General features: G+C 30.2%; 1 protein-coding gene across 2 annotated transcripts in view; it reads right to left on the reverse strand.

Moving 5' to 3' along the window:
- Alg7 (Alg7 dolichyl-phosphate N-acetylglucosaminephosphotransferase) overlaps positions 1-26117 on the reverse strand; it is a 43819-nt gene that overhangs the window by 17069 nt on the left and 633 nt on the right. For both annotated transcript variants that reach the window (XM_085816477.1, XM_085816476.1), the window contains exons 2-5: positions 18625-18745; positions 13860-14073; positions 9111-9257; positions 8892-8976 (exon numbers count right to left, since the gene is read on the reverse strand). In XM_085816477.1, coding sequence (XP_085672603.1) covers positions 8892-8976; positions 9111-9257; positions 13860-14073; positions 18625-18735 — 557 coding nt within the window. In that variant the 5' untranslated portion in view covers positions 18736-18745. The remainder of the gene's footprint in view (positions 1-8891; positions 8977-9110; positions 9258-13859; positions 14074-18624; positions 18746-26117) is intronic.

Consider the following 26117-nt stretch of genomic DNA (forward strand, 5'->3'; position numbering starts at 1 on the left):
TCAAATAGTTTTCTGGTTGCAATTTTCTAATTTCGAATATGCATAATGTATGCTTTACACATGTGCCCATTGAAAGAAATGTTTAATAAAGTAAACAAATAAATATTAAGCTTTTTTTTTGTAAATTTTGATACCCTTTAGATCATAATTGCTCTTTATTTCATAAATTACGGTTTCATATTTTTAATTTTATAATTTCTGCGTGCCATCTTATCAGATTTAAACTGATGATCTATAATCTGGAAAAACTGATAATCCGGAATCACCGATGTCTCGACGAATCCGGATTAAAGACTTTTGACTGTATTTAATTTATACGTAAGAAGTACAGATTTACAGCTGCCTATATGGTGCCCAAAAATATTAGAAATATTCTTCACCACAGAATTCAAAATCAGTCTTAATAGTTTTCATTTTTCTTTTTACTCCCCCTCCTCTTCTCATTTTTTCCCCTTACTTTTTTTAAAGATTTTTCTCTTAACTTTTAACTATAGCTTTAATTTATATTATAAATACTGCTACTGCTACTCTACATCATGAAGACCAGCTAACATCTTGATGTATTTATTTATTCCTACTATACATACATGTTTGTGGATTTAAATTGTGATCACTTAATAAGGGACTGATGCTTATTACTACTAGAGTTTTGGCAATCATATTTTTCAAATTACCTTAAATGTCTAAATATGTAAATATTGAATAAGGACCTGATACATCTGATATGTAATAAGATCAAAATTCACTCTAAGGAAATATCAACTGTCAAAGCTGAGGACAAAAACTTGCAAAGTTTGAAGTATTAGTCAAGAGTTAAATGAAGTGTTTTTTGCTACTTTACATGTTGATGTCGATGTAATACATACATCAGACATGCAAGGTAGTGAAAAATATATGTATGTAGTTTATAAGAATAAATAGTAAAGTTAAATTAAATTTAAATAATTCTCTTGCGCATTTGCTGCAAGGAATGAAATTTGAATTTAACAAACATTCTCTATTCGTAAAAAGCAAATTTAAAGTTAATTAAAATTTAAATTATGAAATTTTAATTGCATACAAATAAATGATTAATTATTGCTGCGAACTAATCTACAATATCATTTAAATTCTGAGAGCATATGTAAATTAAGTGAAAGTATCTAAATCCATGAATAAATATTTTTACAATATGTATATAATTTCTATACATAATGCATCTGTACAGAGAGTAATGTTACCATGGTATTTGTATGCATCTAGCACATGATCCTTCATACAAGTTTTACTTGTCATGCATAAATAAATCCTGAGAATTTTCCATCGTGTATGGATACTACACATAAGCTAAATATTTCGCTTTTTATTCATATATAGTTATTATAAAGTTAACTACACTTTGTACAAAATTTTCAAACAACAGATGTTTGACTTTAAGGGTTTATACTTTTTATTGCCTTTTTACTTCCTTTATACATGTGAGTGTTACATTATATCTGAAATACAAATGATACATTTTGATTGAATTAAGTATGACCATAGAATTTTGATTATCCAGTATTTTACTTTACCTGACATACTAAGAAAATCTAATTCATGCTACAAATTATTATCATTACTGTGTTTTCATTCAAGATACACAATCAGTATTGCTGACGAGTCACAATTTTAAAGTCAGCAAGCCTGATTTCTCATAGCTAAGGCCATAGCAATTCATTTTAACAATCTATTTATATCAATTACCCATATTATACTGGCTCATGTAAATATTTTTGGTAATGAGAAGGCCGATGAGCTTGCAAAGGCATCCCGTGATTCTCCTCAGCCATCCAACTGCCTAACCCTCATGGATGCCAATGCAGTTGCCAGCCAAAGACTAATCGGTCAAGTTAAAGGAAACTCCATCCCGGAATTGAACTGTGACAGAGCCATATCGACTATCATAACCAGACTTAGGACAAATCACTTGAAAGGGACGAGGATTTCTGCAGGCGGACAGCGTAGTTACACCAACATTTGTCCTCATTGACCAGATGACATCCCACTGTCTCGCCATCACATCTTCAACTGCCCAGCAATTCAGGCCAGACTGTTTAACATCAGCATTGAAGATCCAGTGGACCTACTTTATACTGATAAAGCTGCTGAGGCTGCAAAAGCTGTCTTTGACAGCTTCGGTGGTGGTGGTGTGGTGGTGTATTTAATTATGGCAAAGCACACTAGGGCTATCTGCCTAAGGGGAGGGATGCCTTCGTGGAGGACTTTCTTTGAGAAACTGGCTCGTATGCACGTTACAAATGGGGAAAACTACGAAAACACCCATGCAGCCATCCCGTTTGCTGGATTCAAACCTCGGACCGAACTACCAGTGTTCAGCAACTTTACCGCTCGGCCGCTGGTGGGCCCATTGACAGCTTCGGAGCTATATAATTGCACTTTGCCATAGACACGACATCATCATCACCCATATTATTATAACATAGTTCAACTAGCCCATGTTTTAGTCTAACATGGGTGCTACAATAAAGAAGAAAAAACAAGTGGAAGAAAATAGTTCTTATTATCGAATAAAAACTTAACAATTTCCAGATAAAAGTACTATTATGCAATGCAAGAAAATGAGCTTTTTAAAACATGATTTTTTAGCCTATTTCTTCCCCCAGCAGATTTATTTTACCAACCAATATTTGGTAATTCTGTGTTATTACACATTCCTGATTATACAACCACTATTGAATCCCATTTGTATTAGAATCAGAGTTTCACTGTATCCACAATTCAGAAATGCTTTTTTCCTGCATAATTTATAATTCCTTCACTTTTATTTAAGATTTTTATTGAGTTTATTTCATCCCATTAATCTGATCAAGCATTGATAGATTTTGACATCTAAGTTTTCCAAAAAACATAAGCTTGAACATTTCAAACAGTGACATCTTGCATAACAAAAGTAATCTATGTAAAGACAGTGTTTTTTTTTTTTTTCTGCAAATCCTTTGCTATTTCAGGATGGTTTTCCTATAAGTTACTAAGGGAATGGTGTTAATTCATTTCTGATCTCAGTTCAGAAATCACGAAATGTTATCAAAACATATACATATACACAAAGTGTATTAAAAATCTCACCAAGCCTGAGAATGCTACAAATGTATTTATTTTTTAGTTATAAAAACATTTATGTGCATAATGTATGTATGAAGTCTCACAGTTTTTCCAGTTCAGTCTAATGTCACTTTCAGTCTTCATTAGAGGTAGAAGACTGTCTTTGACATTTTTATACATCTAGTTTCGATATTTTAGGCGATCATGGTTCCAAGAAAGTGCCTAAAATATTTGCTTGCCCTGTTCCTTCAGGATGATTTTAAAGCAATGCATGCCACTGTGATAAAAAAAAATCTTCCTCTTTTAATAACTGAGAAGGTACCACTCAGTTTTGGCTTATATTATTTTGCACTTCATCAGAATATCCTTGATGGTTGCAGCAGAATGGAAACTTTATGTGTTTTTCTTCTCCACCAGAAAAATTTCCTCGTGTTCCTGTTCAAACAGATCCTGCTATTCTTCACTAATAGTACAGTATTAAGAAATGTGTTAGTTCCTGGTCCTAGGTTTGACACAGATGCATTTTCTGCATTTATGGGCTGCCTGAGCAGAAACATTAGAAATGTTTTCTAATTAGATATCACACAGATACAGAAATAATGTTATTCAGACATATTAATTACATTATTTTCACACATTAGTTGCAATACATTAATAATTAATTAGGACATCTGCATACAATTTATATGCAGGACTTGCTATATGAGACATTTTTCAGTCTGCAAGTGTCTTCAGCAAGCAAGGCATTAGTTATGCCAAGCATCATGGTACTAAGAAAAAAAGAACAGTTGAATTTCTTCTGCTAATGAGGGAAATGATAATCGGAAATTCGAAAAATCATAAAAGGAGTCATATTTAAATATAAGAAAAATCTGCTTTGGAGATGCATCATGCAAATTTTTTAAATCTGAATATTAGGAATGTATAGCATGTACTCATATTAAGTTTTTATTTTGTTAACTTATATATCATCTTAATTTGATTTATTATCTGCTCACACTTTATATAATACAAGGTGAGCTCATAAAGTAACCACAAATAACTGATTAATAACTGATAAATAAATCACAAAGAACTGATAAATAAATAAATATGAATACGAAAAAGATTACTAACCTCAAAATAAATTTATCTCCTTCAAAATAACTGCCAGAGGAGTTTATAAAATTTTTTCAACATTTTTTCAAGTCATTGAAATACTGTTCATAGATGTTGAAAACTGTTTGCAAAATAAGCGTAACATTTGTAACTGAAGGGTGCTCTATCTTTAGTTCACCTTCAATTCTTTCTGTCTCATATTCCATACAGTTATACTACTCACATACTTGTGCCCTTGATAATGATGCATCACCATATACAGTCAAAAGTCGTTAATCCGGACTCGCCGGGACTTCGGCGATTCCGGATTATTGATTTTTCCGGATTATAGATCATCAGTTTAAATCTGGTAAGATGACATGCAGAAATTATAAAATTAAAAATATGAAGCCGTAATTTATGAAATAAAGAACAATTATGATCTAAAGGGTATCAAAATTTACAAAAAAAAAAAAGCTTAATATTTATTTGTTTACTTTATTAAACATTTCTTTCAATGTAAGTTGTTTAAGTTGCTTTGTTTTTTATGTGATAATACATTCTCTTTAATTCTATAAACAGACATAATTTCTTGTTCAGTTACAAAGTTCCGCTGTTCAAGTCCTATAATTGCTGTGTCGAGAATACCGACTAATTTGTCAATCGAAATTTTTTCGTTTTCAATAACTGTCACTTTTTTCGCTATCGGAAGCGAATTATAATGACAAGGAATTTGATTTAAATCATATCAAAGACGGAGTACATCGAGATGAAATACTACATTTAGTAAGGAATTATAAGCCAAATAAAATAAAAACATCTGCCCTGAAGATAAGGATAGTGCTTACAGATCAACTTCCAATTCATTACGTGCCGCGGCGTTAAAGATAAACAAAGTTTAGATAAACAAAGGATATGCCTTTATCCATTTTTTGCAGCAATTCCACTTTTTGTTTAATGGACTTCGAAACATACTTTCACTTTATAGATCCTTTACATGTTAGTAAATAGATATCAGATATTCACTTTGACATAATCGAAAGTTCAAGCTTACTTTTATAAAATTGCTCTAACAGTCTGCAAAAAATAATAAGCCGAATCCAATCTGAAGATTAAGGAACAATGCAATCTGCAACATTAACTGAATTAGATAATTTTAGCTTAGTTTATACTGTCCGTTATACATTAAACGCGCATTCGTAAACGTATTTTGCACACGCATATTCGCAGCCGTAAAGGTCTTACGCGCATGCATTAACACGACGCATGCGCAGAAAGTTTGTAGCTTTGAGGTCCGGATTATGGGTGTCCGAATTAACAACTTTTGACTGTATTGTTCAAATCATCTCTAATTGTTTCGGTAACAGATTTACCTAATTTATAATAAAATTTAATGGTAGAACATTATTCCATCAAAGCAAATTTTTTTTGTACAATGCCTTTTCAGTATATGAAAATGACTCTGACATTTTAGCATGCAAATGACAAAATAACCAGCTTAAACTGGCTTTGACAAGAGTTGAGATGACACTATGCATAAACACACATTTATTCTTTCACATTTATATTTCATCGTTTGGTCTTTTAATTTGTCCAGTTATTTTATGGGTGCACCTTGTATATCTTCATACATAAATGAAGGAGAAATTAAACATGTAGATGTACTTTAACTCAGTCATCTCAAACTTGTGGCAACTGAAGCGATTTTATGCAGCCCATGAACACATTGAATGTGTTCATGGCATGGTTCATGTGTTAAGAGATATAAAGCTTATGTGTGCTACTGCTGAAAGAAAAAGAGAGGTGGAGCTACCTCTTTGCCATTGTATGCTTGTACTCTTCGCAAAAAAAAAGGGGGGGGAGACAGTTCTATATCTCCCATTCTACTACTCCAATTGACGAAATTCAAATTGCATTTTACATGTCTTGAAAGTGCAACTTAGGATTTGTATTAGACTTACATATAGCTTTGTTCTAATATAGGTATTTTGACACAAAATCAGATTTTTTCTGAAATGAGATGCCAATTTTTTTCCATATTTCGATTCTATGACTCAAATTATGCCAAACTATGAAGTTTTGTTAAAATTGCACGAGTAGTTTTTAAAAAACAGTTTTAGCTCCTCAATGTTAATTGAATCTGATATATATTTATTAATATCTCTTTTTTTTATATAAAACTTACTTGATTCATTCTTCCAGGATCCGAAATTTTGGCTTAATCCAAACATAGTAATTTGCACATTTATTATTATTTACTATTAAAATTTGTATTTTTAAATATGTTTTACAATTTTTTTAAAAAACATTATTCACATTTATTCAAAATTTTCTAAGATATACATGAATTTACATATTGGAGCATTTTGAAATTTGGCATCTTTTTTTTTTAGCGATAATAATGCACTTTATTAAAATTATTCGAAAATATGAAGGATGACTTTTTTCTGCTTATTTACAATGAAAAAAAGAAAAGGAAAATTGTTTGCCATAAATTAAGAAGTTTGCAAAGTAAATTATTCTTGGCGAAAAGAGAAAAAACTACACCAAAATAAATTTTTGAATTTCTCCATAAATTTTGAACCAAATTTTACAAAATTTAATATTTAGGCATAACTTGAGTCATTGAATCTACATATGGAAAGAAAAACTGGCAAGTCATTTCAGGAAAAGTCTGATTTTGTGTCAAAATACCTATGTTAAAATGACTATATATATATATATATGTAATACATATCGTAAGTCATGCTTTCGAGACATGAAAAAGGCAATTTGAATTTCATCAATTGGCCCAGTAGAGCGGGAGATATAAAACTGTCCCCCCCTTTTTTTGCACAGTGTACAACACATCACGATTAGGGTAAGATGGGAGAATATCCCACATTGATATTATGAGTAAATTTAGTTTGTCAGCTGATAGCTGGTGGCCCTTCAGTATTTTAAAATTTCTGGTTTAGATTAAAATAAAGTTATATAGAGTTAATTTAACATACTGAAATTACCTGAAATAAGTACCAGTCTAAAATTTAATATTTAGCTATAAAATGTTTGAATTAAAAAGTATAACCAAAATATATTTCATGGAAGAACCAACCTTTAGATTTCAAATACAAAATATAAATTTGAATTTTTTCTTTGTTATTATTATTATTTATGTATGTTTTGATAAATATTTGGGAAGTGAAATTTAAAATTTATTTTTTTGTTTTGTTAAAAAAACTGTAAATTTTGTTAAAAGAAGTGCTCTTGCCAGTTCGCTGCTTTCGGATAAAACATTCGACCAGTATGCAATTTGAGTTTGAGACCAGTGCTTTAACTGATGATTTTAGCTATAATTTCAGCACAGAACAAGCGATTTCCTTGTGTTGTTGCTATACTAGCAAGCAGTGATAATTTATATTAAAGTTGCTTTTAAAAAAATTATAGCCATTCTGATTTGGATTTGTGTAAGGTAAGTATGGTTTAAAATAATTTTTATACAATAGGAAATAGTGAGAGCTAGAGTAACAACATTTCTCAAAATTCTAGCTAAATTTCTATGACTTCAAAAATAATTACACTGTGACTGTGCAGGTCATTGTGTTTTCAGACTGTACGCTACATATGACAATTTACTAAAACAGAATAAAACTTCAAAAATTAGCAAGAGAATATAGCAAGTTCTTTATAACTATGTAATATTTTCTGATTCTAAGAAATACATCTTAAAACTTTAAAATTGGTATGGAGGAATTAAATCTGCAATAAAAATGCCATAATTGGCAAAAACTCATAAATGACTAAACTCTCTTGCAGAATAGTAAATAGTAGAGAGAAATTTATTTTAAAACTAAACAAGTTTACCTATAACACTGAAAATATTTATTCAAAGTTCATATAGCAGAAGATTCATACTCAAGTTTTGCCTGACCTTTTCCATGGAATAATTTACAAGAAAAGACCAATTTTGCTGCTGTTTCAAAACTCGAAGAAATTTTAATTTGTTCTGAATTAATGACAATCTGGAAAATATTCATTGATCAGTACTAGTGGGCAATATCATTCATTATCAAATAACTGAAAGTTATTAATCTTCATATGCATAATCTTAATATAAGATCACTATATAGAAGCTAAAACATTTTATGAGCTTTCATTGCAGAAAACTGTGTTGGGAAAAGGAGTTGACTTTGAGAGAAAAACTATGATATAAGGCACAGAATATGGATTTGGGTATGAACGCTTTCTTCTCTTCATAATTTAGTTTTTTATTACTTTGAATGAAATACATAAGCTAGCATATAATGTTGAGTTATTATCTAATTTAAACTATTTTTTCTAGCTCTTTTTCAGAAGGGAGGACTGTATTCTTTTATTCATTGTTAAAGATTAATGTTACACACATAATTTTTCAGAAATATACTGATCTAAAAAACAAATAAAAAACTGAATATATTTACAATTTTGCCATTATTAGAATAATGTGCTTATTAAAACAATAATTGTTTCTATTAACATGTATTAATTAAATACATACTGTTTTCACATATTAAAATTAAGCAAGCATTACTAATTAATACTATAAATACTTTTATTATTTTCTGAGGTTTTTGCTATTCAATGCAGGTTAAAACTGTTTAAAACCAATTTATGAAAGAGGCAGGGCAAAAACAGTTTTCTGTTGGCAGAAAGCCAGCGTTGCTTCTAGATAAAAAATTTCTAATTTTAGGTAATAAATAAGATAAATGTCTCACCAGTTGTAGTAAAGTAATGCTAATGTTATGAAAAGAAATGGAAGCATAAAGTATAAAGAAAAGAGATGAGCTTTCCAACAGTCTCCTAAAATAGATGACAAATCAAAATCAGGATATTTATACAATTTTTAAAAACTAAATAAAAAATTATCAATGCTATTAAAATGATAAAATGAAGCACAATTAAAATTAATTAAAAAAAATTTTGAATTGGTATACCAGAAAGCTCTATGAAGTTGAAGATCATAATTGAAAAACCAATTACAACAGCTTGTCCCACTTCGAGTCCATTGACACCAGCAAATATATTGATGGCATTAGTACAAAAAACAGCAAGCATGCCCATATACACATAATACAAAGGACCTGTAATAAAATGGGCATGTTAATGTATATATTGTATGTTTTTGTACATATAATATATATATATATATATATATATATGTATATATATACATATACATACACATACACACATTGCTCAAAATAATTAGGGGGTATTGTGCATTCGATATGACTTAACCATATAATCAACAACTTTTTTAACAAAATGAAATAAAAGAGGTTAAAAGGAAAATTATAATATTTACGAATTTGGGAACATGCAAATTTTGCCTGTGACACTGAAAAATATGCATTTTAGATAAGCAGTGAAAAGCAACCTACAGTATTCTTTCTGTAGGAGATTAAAAACAATAAACATGCACTGAATATTTTGTAACAGTGAATACAATGTTTCAGCAAGATGACTTAGCTGAATCGGTAGCCTGGACGGCCACTGGTCATTTAGAGATGGTCAAATGTAATCCATTATAGTGGAAACATTATGAGTTTCTCAAAGTATCCTTTCCAGACTATGGAATTAGTTTCTGGAAATTGTAAATGTTTGCTGACGATCGAGACAAGATCGTACGTCTGCAACAATGAAAAATGCACAAAATGAAAATTGGTATTAAACACTATTGCCAAAAGAAACCACACTATGAATGGCACTTTCCTGCAACAGCACCTACTGGTACCAAGATTTTGACTCAAACTGTTCAAAACCAACTCTACCATGTGGGCTTGTATGCTCACAGACCTATGATTTGTGTTTTGTTTTCATAAGACCACGATGCTGCCCGCAGAAGGTAAGCACAGGAGCATCTCAGGTGGAGACAAGATGAGGGGGGCAACGTGCTCTTCACAGACGAGTCCCACTTTAATGTATAGCCTGATAATATGCGGATTCTCATTTGGAGAGAAGATGGTACATGGAATATTCCAGTATGAAAGTGTCAGTTTTGGCAGAGGTAGTGTAATGGTCTGAGCTGGTATTTCTATTAATGGCTGCACCGACCTGTACATTATCAGGAATGCAGCACTAACAGCTCAGCAATATAGGAAGCTTCAGCAATAACAAATTCACAGTATCTAGTGGGAGTAGCCATAACAGAAACACGACCAAATCTTTTTTTTCAGTAAGTCCATTCTTCTAATCTGGCTTTTAAGTAGCTTTAAATAAATGCTGATATCACCAAATCAAATCATCCTCTTATTATTTCACTTGTAAGAGTTTCAGAAGAATCAGTATTTTGCTTACACTCAACCTCTAATTCTAGCTTTCTCAATCAATTTTCTCCTCCTCTTTCCAAGCTATATTCAATAAATTGTAATGATTTTGATTTTCTCCATGAACTTAAATATTAATTTCAAAATACAAATGTGATTGGCTTCTAATTCGAATAAGATTTAATTATCGTCTGCAGCATTAAAAATATTCTTTTTTTAAAAATGTTGCTGAAAAAAAAAAAAATGGATCAAAGGCTACATTTTTGCACTCGTTCGAAAAGAAATACTCTTATTCAATTATTAAAAAAGATCTGAAAAGCACGGTTTTAATATTTCTACACATAAAATAAGTGACATAATATGAAAGGAAAGAAATGTCAAAGTTTACGCCTGACTGAGAAAAAGGCAAAAACGTCATACCCAACAAAGGTACTAACAGCTCTTATTAAATCTAAAGTCGCATCTCATGTTTTAAAAGGAAATTCAGCCCCCCAAAGAGCTACTGCAAAGTTTTTAAATATCTCTGTAGGAACTGTGAATAAAATTATGAAATCTGATCTCATGCTAATAAAAACACAAAAACATGGTGTTGATCACCTAACATCGGAACATGTTTCTCAGCACAAGACTGTGCAGATTGCTGTATAAAAATTATTTGGCATGTGAAAAATGGAAATAAGAAAATTTATGAGGCTTGAATATACTTATCTGATTGTAATAGAAAAAGATCGATTTACTACTGAAAAAGAGGAGAGAAAGACTTAATATGTTGTTTCAGAGAAAACAAGGAATGTTTTTCTAAAGGTTTTATGGCTATTACTGGATTCTCATATAACATAAAACTTAAAATAAAGAAAGTAGAAAAAAATGTCAAAATTAATTCGGATTACTATCAGAAATATGTTTCAACACCTATTTTTAAAGAAGAAACTCCATTTCTTTACCCAAACAATCTTCATTGCATTAAGTTCCATCAGGATAAGGCTCCAAGCCATACCTTTAAATCTACTGCTCTATTTTTTGGGGAAAAAAAAAAAAAAAGAGAAACAAAATCGAAATTGAAGCTATTCCCTTTAAAAAACATCCCACCCTAGTCTCCTGTGGATTATTGTGCATCTGGACTTTTAAAACAAGCTCTTTATAAGCAGCATCCCAAAACATTGGATGAATTCTGGAAGACTGTGAAGGAGGAATGGATTAAAAACAACCTTGATGTTTTAAGAAATGGACTTTTATCTTGGAAATGAAGATGTAATACGATAGTTCAACAAAAGGGCTATTAGAAGAATATTGGAAAATAAAATTCTAAGGTTTGTTAATACATAAATCTTTTCAAAATCATTACAAAAATGTGTGAACACCCTCTGTAATCTTTACCTTAATTGAAACAGTTTCATTTCTTGGAAAATTAAAAGATTGCAATTAATTTTATTTATGTTTTATTGCAATCAAAGAAAAATCAGAGAAAAAGACAAGTAAAATAACCTTTCAAAGTGTAGACTTAATGCTAGGCATATTGTTAAGATGATTCAGATGTTGAGGGATTATTAATGTGCTTTAAAAGATAATTAAGCGTTAAATGCGAGTTGGAAATAGTATAACACAAAATAAGTAATGTAAAAATATTTCCTCAAGCAACAATGAAATATGAATAAAATTTTCACACTAGATTTCTGATTGATAAAAAATACATATAAATCTTAAATTTTGACTAAATATTCCATTAAAAATACAGTGCTTACATATTATCCCATGAAGCATGACAGTTAGTTACATGAAACCATGAAAGTCAGTGGAGAACTGCCAAAGTTGCACCAATCACTCCTGCAGAACTCTGAGCTGCACTTCTGACTGCAACTCTTACAAGTAATATAATAATACATTCGTTAGTCTCTCTGTACAATTCTCCAAACAACCATTGCTGTAGAAATATTCAACCCTCTTTGTTTTTGCACTTCCCGAAAAGGCTTTCGTAGATTTCTATTTTATTACCAGGCCTTCCGATTTTACTGGAAGCTTTGTTTAGAACGCTATGAGTACAAACTTCCTACAGGCAATTGCTCCAATCTATTACTGTTTTGTCAGCTGGCTGTTTTTACCCCATTTAACAGGCATTAATTCTCTCAACTAGCTATAAATGGAGAGTTGTAAGTGCAATTACAAATGTGCTTCTACAGTTCTCAAACTCACTTTTTTTTTTTTAAATGCAAGAAAAAATACAGCAAGAACATATAATATACATGTATAATGTATAACAAACAAATAACATATATCCTTATTCATAAAAGCAAAAGGTGGCTTATCAAAAATCCATCAAGGTTACACTAAATGAAAGTGCAAATGTTACGAGTGTGTTGTGATATTATACTCATTCACAGCCGATGCTCAATCACGCTGCTTAGTGACAGTTTCACAGCTGACAGGATAATACATAAGTACCAAAAATACTACTATTAATGATCTGATACTAAGAAAACACCAGTCATTAATTATACACCAGAAATACACAGCTGCCAACCTTGAAATATGAGAAACTGGGAGAATTTTAGACACACAGCAATGAAGCTTCTATGATAAATATGAGTTAAATGATACTTTGTAATGCATCCTTTGAATTATTAAACCGGTTGTAAGATGACTGTGATTTAAAATATATTAACTTAATATTAAATTCATTATTATAAATTTCAATTTTGTTTTAAATTGAGCTTTTTTCCCCATTTTATTTTGCAACTTTTATATTGATGAAAAAAGGAAAAAAAGTTCTCATGTATAAAAGTGCTTTTAAACACAATAAAAATCAAATTTACATATGTAGAGAAAGTTAGTGCTGCATCATCTACAGATGTAAAGAAAACTTAATGAATTTTTACCCATTAAATACTGGTAAAATCTTCATAAAATGTTCAACAGTCTTTCATAATGGATAACAAAAGTTTAGATTGAATACAATTTAAACAGAAAAATTCTATTGAAAATCACTTGGAAAAATATGAAATTTATAACTTATTCTATTGAAAATCATTTGGAAAAATATGAAATTTATAACTTATTCTATTGAAAATCACTTGGAAAAATATGAAATTTATAACTTAAGTTTTACTAAGAGATGATAAACCCTTTATCTTTCTTTAAGGATTTGCCACAACATTTTTTTTTTCATATTTTCAATATTTCATACTTTCTTTTCCTTTGATACTTACTGATCACAGAAATGCATTTGAAACAGATAACTTAAATTCAAAGAAACTTAATACTAGAAGATCTAGAGATTAACTAAGAGATCAGAAAATAGAATGAAAATTTAGAAATCTTTCAGCAAAATTAGAAAGGTTTTCAGTTCTGTAAATATACACAATGTTAGATAATTATTATTAACATGCATATTATTTTTAAAAATAGCAGAATTCTGTTTACCTAACCAAACATCGTTACCAAAAAATACCCTGAATGGCTTTGGTATTATTACAGTGGTGCCATTGTAAGTGACATAGTAAACCATAAGTAAAGGTAGTGAAGCCATCGTAGGAAGTAGCAATTTGTAACGCCATTTCAAGTCCAAGACATCATCAGCAAAGCCCAAGAGAAGCATGCAGCAAATAGATAATAGAGCAGCAACCAGTTCAACAAACTGAAAGAATAAATATTTAGATAAATTAATGGTACTGACAATCAAAGAACATGTACAAAGATATTTTAATACATTCACTACTCACGTGTAAAAAGAAACTGCCCCTCTTAGGCCAAAGAAATGTTTTTCGATACTATCGCGTTATCCAACCAACTCTGACAAGAATCATTGGGCAAAGCGCTATGTTGCCAGAATTGGCAACACAGAATTTTATGAAAATGGCATTATCTGGCAGCCCACTAATGGTTCCATATGCATTATGCCAGTGCATAATGCTGCCATCTGTCTCGATAATGGTAGTAATGTGCATGGTTTTGAAATTCGAGAGTCATGTTTGTGGCTTCTGTGTATTGTAATTAGTATGTGGAGATTTTTTTTCTTGTGATGGATGAATCATAATGTCACAATGGAGCTTGCCTGTTAATGAAAATGTTGCATTTTTCAGAAATATCAAATTTTGATTAATAGTAGACAGTGCAGGAATGTGCATTCCATCAAGTTAATTTGTGCAATTATTTGATGTTTTTTTAAGTTAAAATAGGTCAATGGGTACACATGGGAAGTCCTGCAATGTTGAGAATTCTGAAATTTTCTGATGTTTCATCAAATCAAAATGAATCACAGATGATCTATCATATGTGCATCTAGTTTCTTGAAATTTTTTACTAAATCATTTTTACTGAACCAGTCATACAGTTTTTATGGAAGATGGACTTCCTCTCAGCTTATGATTTCATTGACAAACTCACACTGATTTGGCAGCATTTTCCATGTTTAGATAAAACATCAGTTTACCTCATTGTTTCCCTGTAAGTGTCCTCTTGTCAGCATGTTCGAACACCTGACTGAAGAAACAATCTTCTCAGACTGCTTATTAAAGATTTTTCAAAAGCAATGCTTTGCATATGGTGTTCTGCGACTGGTGCTTCTACTGTCTATACCTGCGAATTATGCAAAGTGTATCAATGCAGCTCTTCTCTGTGTATCACTGGTCCTTTACAATGCTCTTCTTTGCAAATGTTTTATGCGGACAATTTTCTTCATACAAGGCCATTAATGGCTTGTCAATGGACTAATCAATTTGTGTAGGAAAAAAGTGGGTGTTGCCATTCAAAAATTTTGAAATGTTTTCACTATAACCATAACCACGTGAGCTCTGTTGCTTTTAAATTATCACAATCTCGAGCGCATACCTTCAAACAACAATATCTGAAATTTCTTTTCCACTGGTTGAGCAGATAGGTTGCTAGAGTTTCATGTACTAGGGAAGTTTTTTTATGACAACAATGCATAAATGTTCAAAATATATTTGTTATTACATCTTTAAGTACACAAACATGCATCTTGAAATATGTTCAGACAATTAAGGTAGTAATATATTTAAAGAAAATTAATCAACGTACAATGTAGAAGGGTCATTTTAGAATTAAGATCATGAAAATACCATTTGCTCATGCCCAAATTCTAGGCCACATACATGGTTAAATATTCTGGATTTGTAATTCAAGCAAAGCTTTTTTTATTGTTTCCTTTTGCAGTGTGTGCATGCATACACACACACACACATATGGCACTTATGTGTTACTGCAATAATCACCTTAATAGAAATTACTAAATTTTCAGAACATGCCTAACTCTGGTAGCCATTCCCTTAATCATTCCTCAGGCAACCATACTGATAACAATCCTTCAGTCAAGCAATAGCTGCATTTCGTTTGCATTCTTTTTGTTCTCTTATTTGAATTCTTTGTTCTATTCCAAGTTCCAACTTTCAAATTTGAATTTTCAAATTTCAAATTCCAAATTTGAATGACTTTTGTTCATTACAAGTTCCAACGGTTTTTATAAACAAGTCATGATAATTTTGCTTTAAACTTAAATTTAAAATATGCTCCTGTGGAATTTGCTAGCAAAGAAAAAGTGCAGTCAAATTTCTGCACGGATAGAAAATTTTGGCACAAAATCTCTAAAAGGATCAAGATGTGTTTGGTAGAGCCTGTATTGCTTAGTCTCTTTAATTCTCTGATTTTTTTAAGCAAAAACAGATCACTGTGTACTTGAGAAGAAGAATAGTGCAATTAATTATAGAATGATTTGGTGAAGAATGTAAGTAATTTATTTTTTTAAAGTGTCATATAATCCTTATTTAATAGTTAAAATTTGTATTTTAAATTGCTAAAGTATGTTTCCTCTACATACATTGATAATGTTTGTAGACTTATGTATCAACAGTTTGGGAATCTTTAAAAAAAAAAAAAAAAAAACTTGCATCTGAAAAATCGCTTTACCTTTTCATCAGCAAAAAATCATCAGATTACGCTAAAACAGTTGCATTAATAAGTATGTACCATATATATGTATGATAAAAAATATGTGAATCAAAATTATAATTTAAACTAATAGTAAAGTCTTTACTTCTCCCTCTCTGTTCTAAAAATCGTAAAAATTTCTCTCGATTATGTCATTTCTAGATCTCTCCTTTGCATGGCCTGCTCAGTGCTTATTGTGCTCAGCATTGCAAGAACCAGATTTTCAATGCAATGCAATCACGTAACCAATCACATCATATTAGTGTTTCCACAGCATTCAACTACTAAGGTTAAATTAAATTAAACAAAAATTTGGCGATAAATAAAGCAACAAACATTGCGAAAATCCAAGGGTTACACTAAAATGTAAACTAACGATGAATGCTATCCAAAGCCGCCCATGAGTTAATGACGTTTCTACGGGAATGAAGATAATCAGAAAGTGCCTCTTCTCGTATCTAATTCTAATCCCAAAATAATTTCAGTATGAAAATTCAGGACTGTTTTAATCGAAGGTATAATATTATTTATACAAGTCAGAACATGAGAAGATATAGATGAAAAGATTTATCTGGTGCAAGTTGGAAACTTTTGTGACTTATTTAAAAAAAAAAAAAAAAAATTCCAAACTATTGTCATTTATCATAAATTGGAAAATATCAACATTTATTTTAAAATTTTAAATACAAATTTTAATTTTTTAATGAGTATTATATGACATGTTAAAAATAATTAAAAACACTTTTTTTTTAAATCCTTCTCTAATACTTTAACAGTGTTCTTCCCCCCCCATACACTCATCTGTTTTCAGATTTAAAAAATCACAAAACTGAACAAACTCAGATTTGTGTACTGGCAGTCTACTAAACACATCTCATCGTTTCTTTTCATGATTTTGCGGCGAAATATTGTATTATTGCACAACTTTTATCGCAGCTTTTACCATAATTACTTGCAAATTTCCCAAGTCATATTTTAAAATTTAAAGCAAAATCCATAATGATTTGTTGATAAAAAGCAGTGGAACTTGAAATACAACAAAAAGAATGCAAACAAAATGTGTACAGTTTCCAGATTTTGGCATACTCTGATTATTCGGAAACATCTACTAAGATAGTTACAATAACATTTAAATACCCTTTCTGATTATTTCCACCCTTCTCTCGAAAAGTAACCAATTGCTGGTGACTAATTTTTCGCCAGAATAACATACAAAAGACAACAGACATTTTAAAAAATGGCAGCATATTACCATAATAAGAATTGCTAGCTAGATATGCTACTGTCTGCTAGATAGATAAGCTACCTTTTACATTATGAGAACTTGCAGCAGGGAAAGTGAAAATTTCTTTTCTCCACTTAAAAGATGATTATGCTGGGAGAAGAAACAGTTGCCAAATCTAGGTGGTGAAGAATTATCACACATATTTTAGTCATTGAGTAAGTATTAGATTATTTATTATTTATCTGTGTATTAGATTTTTTTAGAACCAGAAACGTAAGAAAGATATGCCATGAAAGCATGCAGAGGAAAAAGCAGAAATTCTTTATGAGTCATCTCATTGCCTAGAACTTTTTTTTAGTAACATGTCACTTGATATATTTTGTAGGGAAACTGCTAAATATTGAATGGAAAATCAACAATGAATCTTAGTCTGAATATTAAAAACAATGATTGTTGGTTATTTAGTTACGGGAAAATGTGAGAATTACCTGTCTAAAAAGGTACATCTTCCATAGAGAATTTTATAAGAAATAAGAGACTTGCATTTGCACTATGCAGGAAGTAAAGAATAATAAACTCACACAGTTAATCATTTCATCATTGGGATATGAACTAAGGATATATAACTACAATGGTTTCACAGCTTTGTTTACATAAAGACAGAAAAATACTAAAATTATATCCAACTGCAACCCAGGGATTAATACACCACATTGCTGTATTGCCAATAAAATAATTTTTTTTAACGGTGTGGATTAGTTACCTTGGTGACATATGTATTGTCGGGTGAATTCTTTTCAGGGTTGGGTGGATAATCAGAAAATACCTAGAACAGTTATACCACCATGAATAAGTTGATCTGGTCTTAAACAAGAAACGCGTTTCACTACTAAGTGACTCAGAAAAATTTAAGACAATAATTATGGTATATATAATCATTGCATATTCTTAATCAGACCTGTTAAAGCTATACTATTTTTTTATTAAAAACAAATTTAAAAGAAAATAAGTATTTACCTGATGATGAGGAAATGGAACTTTAGTATTTACAGTCCAGTATTGTATGAATGGAATTGGAATGAAGAGAAACATAACAGTAAGAAACACAGATCCACATACAACACCCATCGCTTCTGGTCTGAAAACATAAAGAAATCATGGAAATGACAATACAGAAATTTGAAAACTTCAAAAATTAAGAACAGAAATGAAAGAAGCATAAATATCTTACATGTGCACAAATTATATCATCTGCATATATAATCCATCATTTAATATCTATTACATATTGTAATTTTTAAAGTAACTATAAATAAGAATAACTACAAAATATATTTCCCACTTGATATCTTTCAATGTCTGACAGATTAAAAAAAAAATACAAAAATCTCTTATTTTCACAAGGACAGGGAGAAGTGAGTAGTACACTAGAATTTCACCACTGCCCCCTTGTAAAGGTATAGTCCCACTACACTAGCTACACAGCTGTACTCCAATTCTAATGGACAGCAATCTGGGAGAAAAATTGGGAAGTCTTCCAGACCTCTTCCCCAATGACCAAACCATTCGAGAGAACTTCCCGGCTTGTCAGTACTTTAAGTGCCAATGCCACAAAAGAAACTATACATTACAAACATCCATACTTTCTCTGGGATACAAACCCATGTCTATTGGTATCGCGGACAGAAAATTCTACATTTTCTATTATAATAAAAAAAAATTATAACTAATTCCATATTAGAAGCTCATGATGTGATGGAAATTTGTTGCACTGCTATCGATTGCCATTTCTAATTCCAGTCTTCATTTCAGGCTTTTTCTTACAAATTGATTTAGCAGGCAAATTTCACCACTGGTTGTACAGGTATGGTTCCACCATACAAAGTATACAGCTTTTTTCCTATTCTGATAGACAGTATTACAGGAGAAAAGAACTGGATGGTCTTCCACCCCTCTTCCCCAACTAACAAATTACTTGCAAAAATAGTACAACTTATTCCATCGGCAGACAGGTTGCAAATTTTCATCGTAATTAAACTTATTGAATTTCTGGTAAAATAATCAAATTTAAAATAAAAAATAATCAAATCTGAGCAGAGTACGATGGGAAGCATTTGCAGTATCAATGTTACAGGCAAAGTATGAAACACCAGCATTTTATATAATGCTGGATGTTTTTAGGCAAAATATGAGAATTATTACATACTTTCTCTAGGCATTTATATAATACCTAGTCATTCTTTAGAACAGCAAATGCTATTTAAGCAATTTATGAAAAAAGGTTATGATAAGGCTATTATTAAAAGACATGCATTCCTCAAAAATACAAATGTTATTACTTCCTTGTACGAAGTAAAAAGGAAGTATTTTTAAAAATTAATGAAAGAGTGCCATTAAACACTGTTATTCAAAATATGTAAAACAAGATAGTGAGATGATCTTGATACAAAATAATAAATTTGTATTTTCTATCTGGCTGAGACTGGGAATCTGTAATATATATCTGACAATGGAAATTAAATTCAGAAACAGTCATAAGTTCCACAACAATGCTCTTTTTAATACTTTTATGTTCTTTCTAGCAGGGCTCATAAAGGTGGTTGTACAATTCAATATCTTTATGTGTAACCTTTTTGTATTTGTTTGAAAAGTTCTTTTAACATTCTGTCACATAGTCTGTGGCCAGTACTCAAATCAGGTTTCATGAACTACAGGAAATAACTCAGAATCTGTGACGTAATACTATATAGTACTGAAGCTTTCTTTAACAGGATAAATGAATGTACTTTTGTTTTCCGCAAATATTGCTATTCAGCGGCCATTAGTCCCATGATTCCTTCTCAATAGTCATTTTGGCTTTTTTTACATCATTTATTAACTTCTGGTGAGTAGTTTCGGTTCTTCGAAACGAATCGCAGATGTATTTCATACTTTGCCGGTTTACCATTTGGCATTCTATAGAATGTCTATTAAATGTGTGAAATATGAATCATTTCATACATTGCCAGCTAGGTTTAGGCATTATGTACAATGCCTAGGCATTCTATAGAATGCCAGATTTAAAACTTTGCTAGTAACATCAATAATGGCAGGTGAAATAATAGTTGGCACTATATCACTTGTGTCCAGCTAGAGATAAAATACCCAAAGATTTACAGAAAACATCAAAGTTCCAATATGACAAAATACAAATAGCATATGGATAAACTAGCATAAAGAGATCTATTTTTTACATCAACTTTTATGTAATTCATTATTAGTTCTTTAAATCTCCAGTTTCTAAAAAATATTATAACACCAAACTGCATCTATATAAATAAGTCATTTTTAAATTTTCTGTTTAACTGCATACATTGTTGTTTACCTATAACAAATTCTACAGCAAATACTGTTGATAAAAACACTGTTTGCAATTTTAATTGTTCAAATGGAAATACACAAGTAGCCATTATATGCCAAAAGCTTCTTTACTTTCAAATACATGAATCAGATTAAAACCACAAATAAAAAAAAAATTAATAAACCAATATTTATTTGGTTAAAAGTTTCAGAAAAATTAGCAAAATTTCCAAAGCTTATTAAAATTTATATTTAACAAATTACATATATAGCACCCAATTACAATGAACTCTCTGATTACTGAAAGTGCCAGAGGATTTGATTGAATTAAGGCAAAGCACATGATGGCTATCTGCTTATGAAGAATACATCCATGGAGGACTTTTCCAGAAAAACTAGCTAGCATTTACACTGCACACGAGAATGCAGCCATCCTGTTTGCTACCAACTGAACCCAGATCAAAATGCCAGTATTCGGCAATTTCATTATTCAGCCATTGGTAAGCTGACTATTTCATAGATTTTGGTCTTTTGCGATGACAGTTGTCTTAGAAAGATGATGATCTCTAGTGGTTAATTTTTACAACAGCTTCTTTCTACAGATTAGAAAATGATCTTTACATCAGTGAGGGCATCCTTATGAAGGTTTCTTTTTGAACAATAGTTATCTTGCATAAATTTCACTGTTCAAAATAACTGTAAAAGTGCCAGCACTTTTATGATGATATTGCAGGGCATCATTGTGAAAGCATTCCTTCTGAAATATCAGATAATTAATTTTAGATGAAGACTTTTAATCTATCATAAATGAACATAAAACTTGGATTACACTGAAGAGTGCAAAAGATTCTATCTACATGACTATAAATCAAATTAAACTACGAAATTTCAAATCCTTATTTCTTAAATTCACATTTAGCGATTTTCACGAAAATGGTGATGAAATATATGAAAATCAAGCACAGTGTTTCCATTAATAGTTAAAAAAAAAAATAGGTAACAGGCTTGTTAGAAAGCAAAGATTATTATTGCAGATACATGCTGAATGTTATACTGTGAAAGTATACAGGGATCACAAATTGGAGTGGTCTGAAACTGGTGGCCCATGAGCTGCATACAGCCCATGAAGACATATTCAAAGATGTATTAATTCCAAATACTATGCTGCAAAGATTTCAAAATTTTCATCATTTGAAGTCCGAGCTTATATTATTTTCATTTCCATTAATAATAAACAAAAATAATGCACCAGAAAACCTGTAGATAGATTTAATAAATTTACAATGTGATAAAAATTTCATTAAAATATTTGAAAATACAGGTTTCATTAACCCGCGGGAAGGCACGTGGTGTGTATCATACCCCAACCCTAGATAAAAGTGGAATATTCCTAACCTGTAAAACTGAAATTCTGTGCTGCTTTCAGTAGCTGAGTTTCTAGTTGTGGATGACTTTCAGAACCGCTTTTTCTTTGCCTGTGTGTTTCAGAAAAAGATTTATCGGTATTTTGTTGGAACTGAGGTATGACACACCCCACGTGCCTGTCCGTGTAAGTGTTTTTCTGACTGAATATTTAGTTCAGAAATTTATTTCTAGATTGTAACAGTAAATATTTCTACTCGCAAGTGATTTTAAAGTACTTGACATTAAATTCTTAAAAATTTCTAACTGCATTATGGTAAAAAGAATGAGTCCCTATGAACTGGAGATGCAACGCATGTGAGATTTATTATTAATATTTGAAAGCGATGAAGATTGCATTTCGGAAACTGAAGATGAAACTAAGAATATTTTCCACAATGTTTTGGTTTTGAAAAAGATAAAACATTAATTCCTGATGTTCCTAAAAAAGGAAAAACTGTTCTTATGCTTTCAACATTATATAATGATCATACTATTGGAGAAAATAAAACGTCAGGAATGTTTTAATAATATGACTAAAGGAGCAGTGGATATGGGGGAAGAAATGTCAGCCAATTATTCAATTGCCAGAATAACAAGAAGATGGCCAATGGTAATTTTCTTTCGGGCACTGAATGCTTGAATTATATTACATTCAACTGCTAATCCACCAACAAGAAATAGAAGTCTGTTTTTGAAGGACTTAGCATTACAATTAATGAAAAAAAGTATTGAACAAAGATCAGAGATTAATACTTTTCCAAGAAATTGACATACTGCATGCAAAACAAAAGCAGAAGTTTCGACGAAGAATTAAAACGAATACATGAAATTTGAAACAACTAAGTATGAAAGATGTGTTGAATTTTTCGCCCTCATGCCAATTACAGAAGAACGTGAATGTGAATGCAATGTTTAAAATGTGAAAACATTCTGTGCCAAGAACACATGAATGCAATGTTTAAAATGTGAAAACATTCTGTGCCAAGAACACATGAATGCAATGTTTAAAATGTGAAAACATTCTGTGCCAAGAACACATGAATGTATTTCGTTCAAAGTGTGAAGAAATAAAATAAGCATGGTATATTAGAGATGCAATGAAACTTAGAGGCATGATGTTTATTATTTTCATTTATCTTAATTTTGACTCTAAGATTATTTCGGAAATTAATTTTTTGAAACCCAATTATTATTCATTTATTTATAATACACGAGAACAAAAAAAAAAAAAAAAAAAAAAAAAAAAAAAAATTAAAACTAAATAATACTATTTTTATTGTATTTTAAATATTGGGGTATGTGATACCCCACGCACTCACTCTAGTAACTTTTCTTGGTGCGACTTCCGCCGGGTTAACTTTTATTCGCATGCATCAAAAATAAATGAGCTTAGTTATGACTTTTCGCACTAAAAATAACCGTTTTGTTTGGGAAAACATTTATATGTGTATAGCCTTTTCCTGCAATTCAATACTATTCAGAAAAGAGCTCAATTGATCAATGTCCATGACAATAATTTCTAATAATTTCTTTCCAAGGTTATAAACTTTACCAGAAGTGAAATGCCATCAAGTGTCAAGTTATAGCAAGAAATAAAGAAGTTTTATTTCTTGTACAAACATATGTAGTTTTATTTATGCATCTAAAAAATTCTATAAATAACAGAAAGAGACCAGGTTATTGTCATTTATTTTGAAGTTTTGTCTTGCTTGGTAAATTTTCTCTAGAAACTTAAAATAAGTAGTTAACTTAAACTGGTTAAAGTAAGTTATTCATAGATTAATTACACTTGTTATAATTATTTGAAGGGGGGAAAAAAAAGGTCAGTATTTAGTATTTAACTACCAATATACTTGAATTACAAAATGTTACCAAAAAAAACAAGTCTTACAGGTACTAAACATCAGATTTCATATTAAAAATAAATATAAGTTTTTCCCTCTTTGCTATGTTATTATGTATGTTCTGATAAATATTTAGTAAGCAAAATTTTAAATTTATCTAAAATATTTATTTTATTCAAAAAAAAAAAAAAAAAAAAAAAAAAAAAAAAAAAAAACTTGTGGCCTGTCAATTGTTTTCAGATTGTTCATTGAGGCCACATGCAATTTGAGTTTGAGACCACTCACATATAAGATTAAAACAACAAAAGCAACTTTACTATCAGGGTAAAATAAACACAAAATTCATTGGAAAAAAAATTTTGAATATGTAAACAAGAAAGCCTTCTTCTTAACCCGGAAATGTTCATGCCAAAAACTAGCAGTTTATGGGATGTTAAGTTTTTTCCTCTTTGCTATGTTATTTATTGTTTATGTATGTATGTTAAATATTTAGTTTTATTAGTTAATTTAGCAAGCAAAATTTTAAATTTATCTAAAATATTTATTTTATTAAAAAAAAATTGTGGGGCTGCAGAATTTCGAAAGAAGTCAATTTTGTAATTTTCTAGCACAATTTTAAACAGAAAAAATCCTAAACAGGGAAGGAAAGATTTAATTTTTAATTTATCAAAGTAATTTTAAACACAATAAAAATAAAATTAATTATTTAACATACACTGTTGGGTGGATAAACTTATAATGTACCATATTTGATACAGTACAACAAAATTGAACACAATTATTTATTGACTAAGCATTGGTTGAATCTTCATATACAGTTCTACAGATGTCTACAGTAGATTAAGACAATTCAAATCAAATAAAATTTATTTAAAAAAATTATGCTGAAAATCATTATAGATGGAGGAATGAAATTCATTCAATGTAAGCTTTATTACCAAAAACACTATCCTTAGTAAAGGCATCAAAAATTGGAAATTTAGTGATCTGACGAGAAATCAGGATATGAAATGAAAAACTGCAAGTTGAACAGTAAAATGACAAAACTAGATGGCAAGAGTATTTTTGGTAATTACGTATTAATGCAACCACCTTAGTGCAATTTTCTTGACTTTCCATACAGAGACTTTAAGCATTGATATTTATTGTAAAACACACTTTAACAATTTAAAATACAAATTTTAACTATTAAATACAGATTATACAATAATTACGGAATGATTGATTAAAGTTTTCTTTAACCAATCTTTTTTACTTTTATAAATCTTTGATGGTTTATCATTTGCATTAAAAATTAGATTATCATGATAATCACCACGTTGTTCAATTCTTCAGAATTGATTTGAAAAGATTTTGCAGTATGAATATCTGCACATCCTCTTTTTTTCTCAAGAACCACATTCTTTTAAAGCGATTCACTTTTTTAAATGTGTTTTCTTATTTTAAATTTAGCTTAATTTCTAAACCAGCATAAATCTGAATATTTGTAAAATGGAAGCTAATTGTATATGATTAGTAAAGGGGTTTTCACAGTTTCAGGGACGAATGCCATCAGCTTTTATTCATCTGTTAAGTATTTAGTTTTAGTTTATAAATGTAAAAAAACTACTTTTAATTTTGGTATTTATAAAAATTTTCCGTATATTTTACTTGTTAAATTTATAAAACACATTAAAAATAATCTAAATAAATTTATACGTATTTTTCGAGTTTTGGAAAGAAAAGGGGGACTGATCATCTAGCAGAGATTAAAGAGTACATGTAGTAAAAAAGGTTAAGAACTACTGGGCTTGACAATACCATTATTCATTTTATGCTTTATAATTTATACAATGTTTTATTTAATGTGATTATTATCAATATGATGTTATTAAAGATATGACTAGTTCCACTTCACTGCATATGGCTTCAAAAAGAAGAGAA

This window comes from Stegodyphus dumicola, chromosome 5 (genome assembly GCF_044657685.1).
Source record: "Stegodyphus dumicola isolate Sdum_Otavi_A_Nest chromosome 5, ASM4465768v1".
Classification (NCBI taxonomy): domain Eukaryota; kingdom Metazoa; phylum Arthropoda; class Arachnida; order Araneae; family Eresidae; genus Stegodyphus; species Stegodyphus dumicola.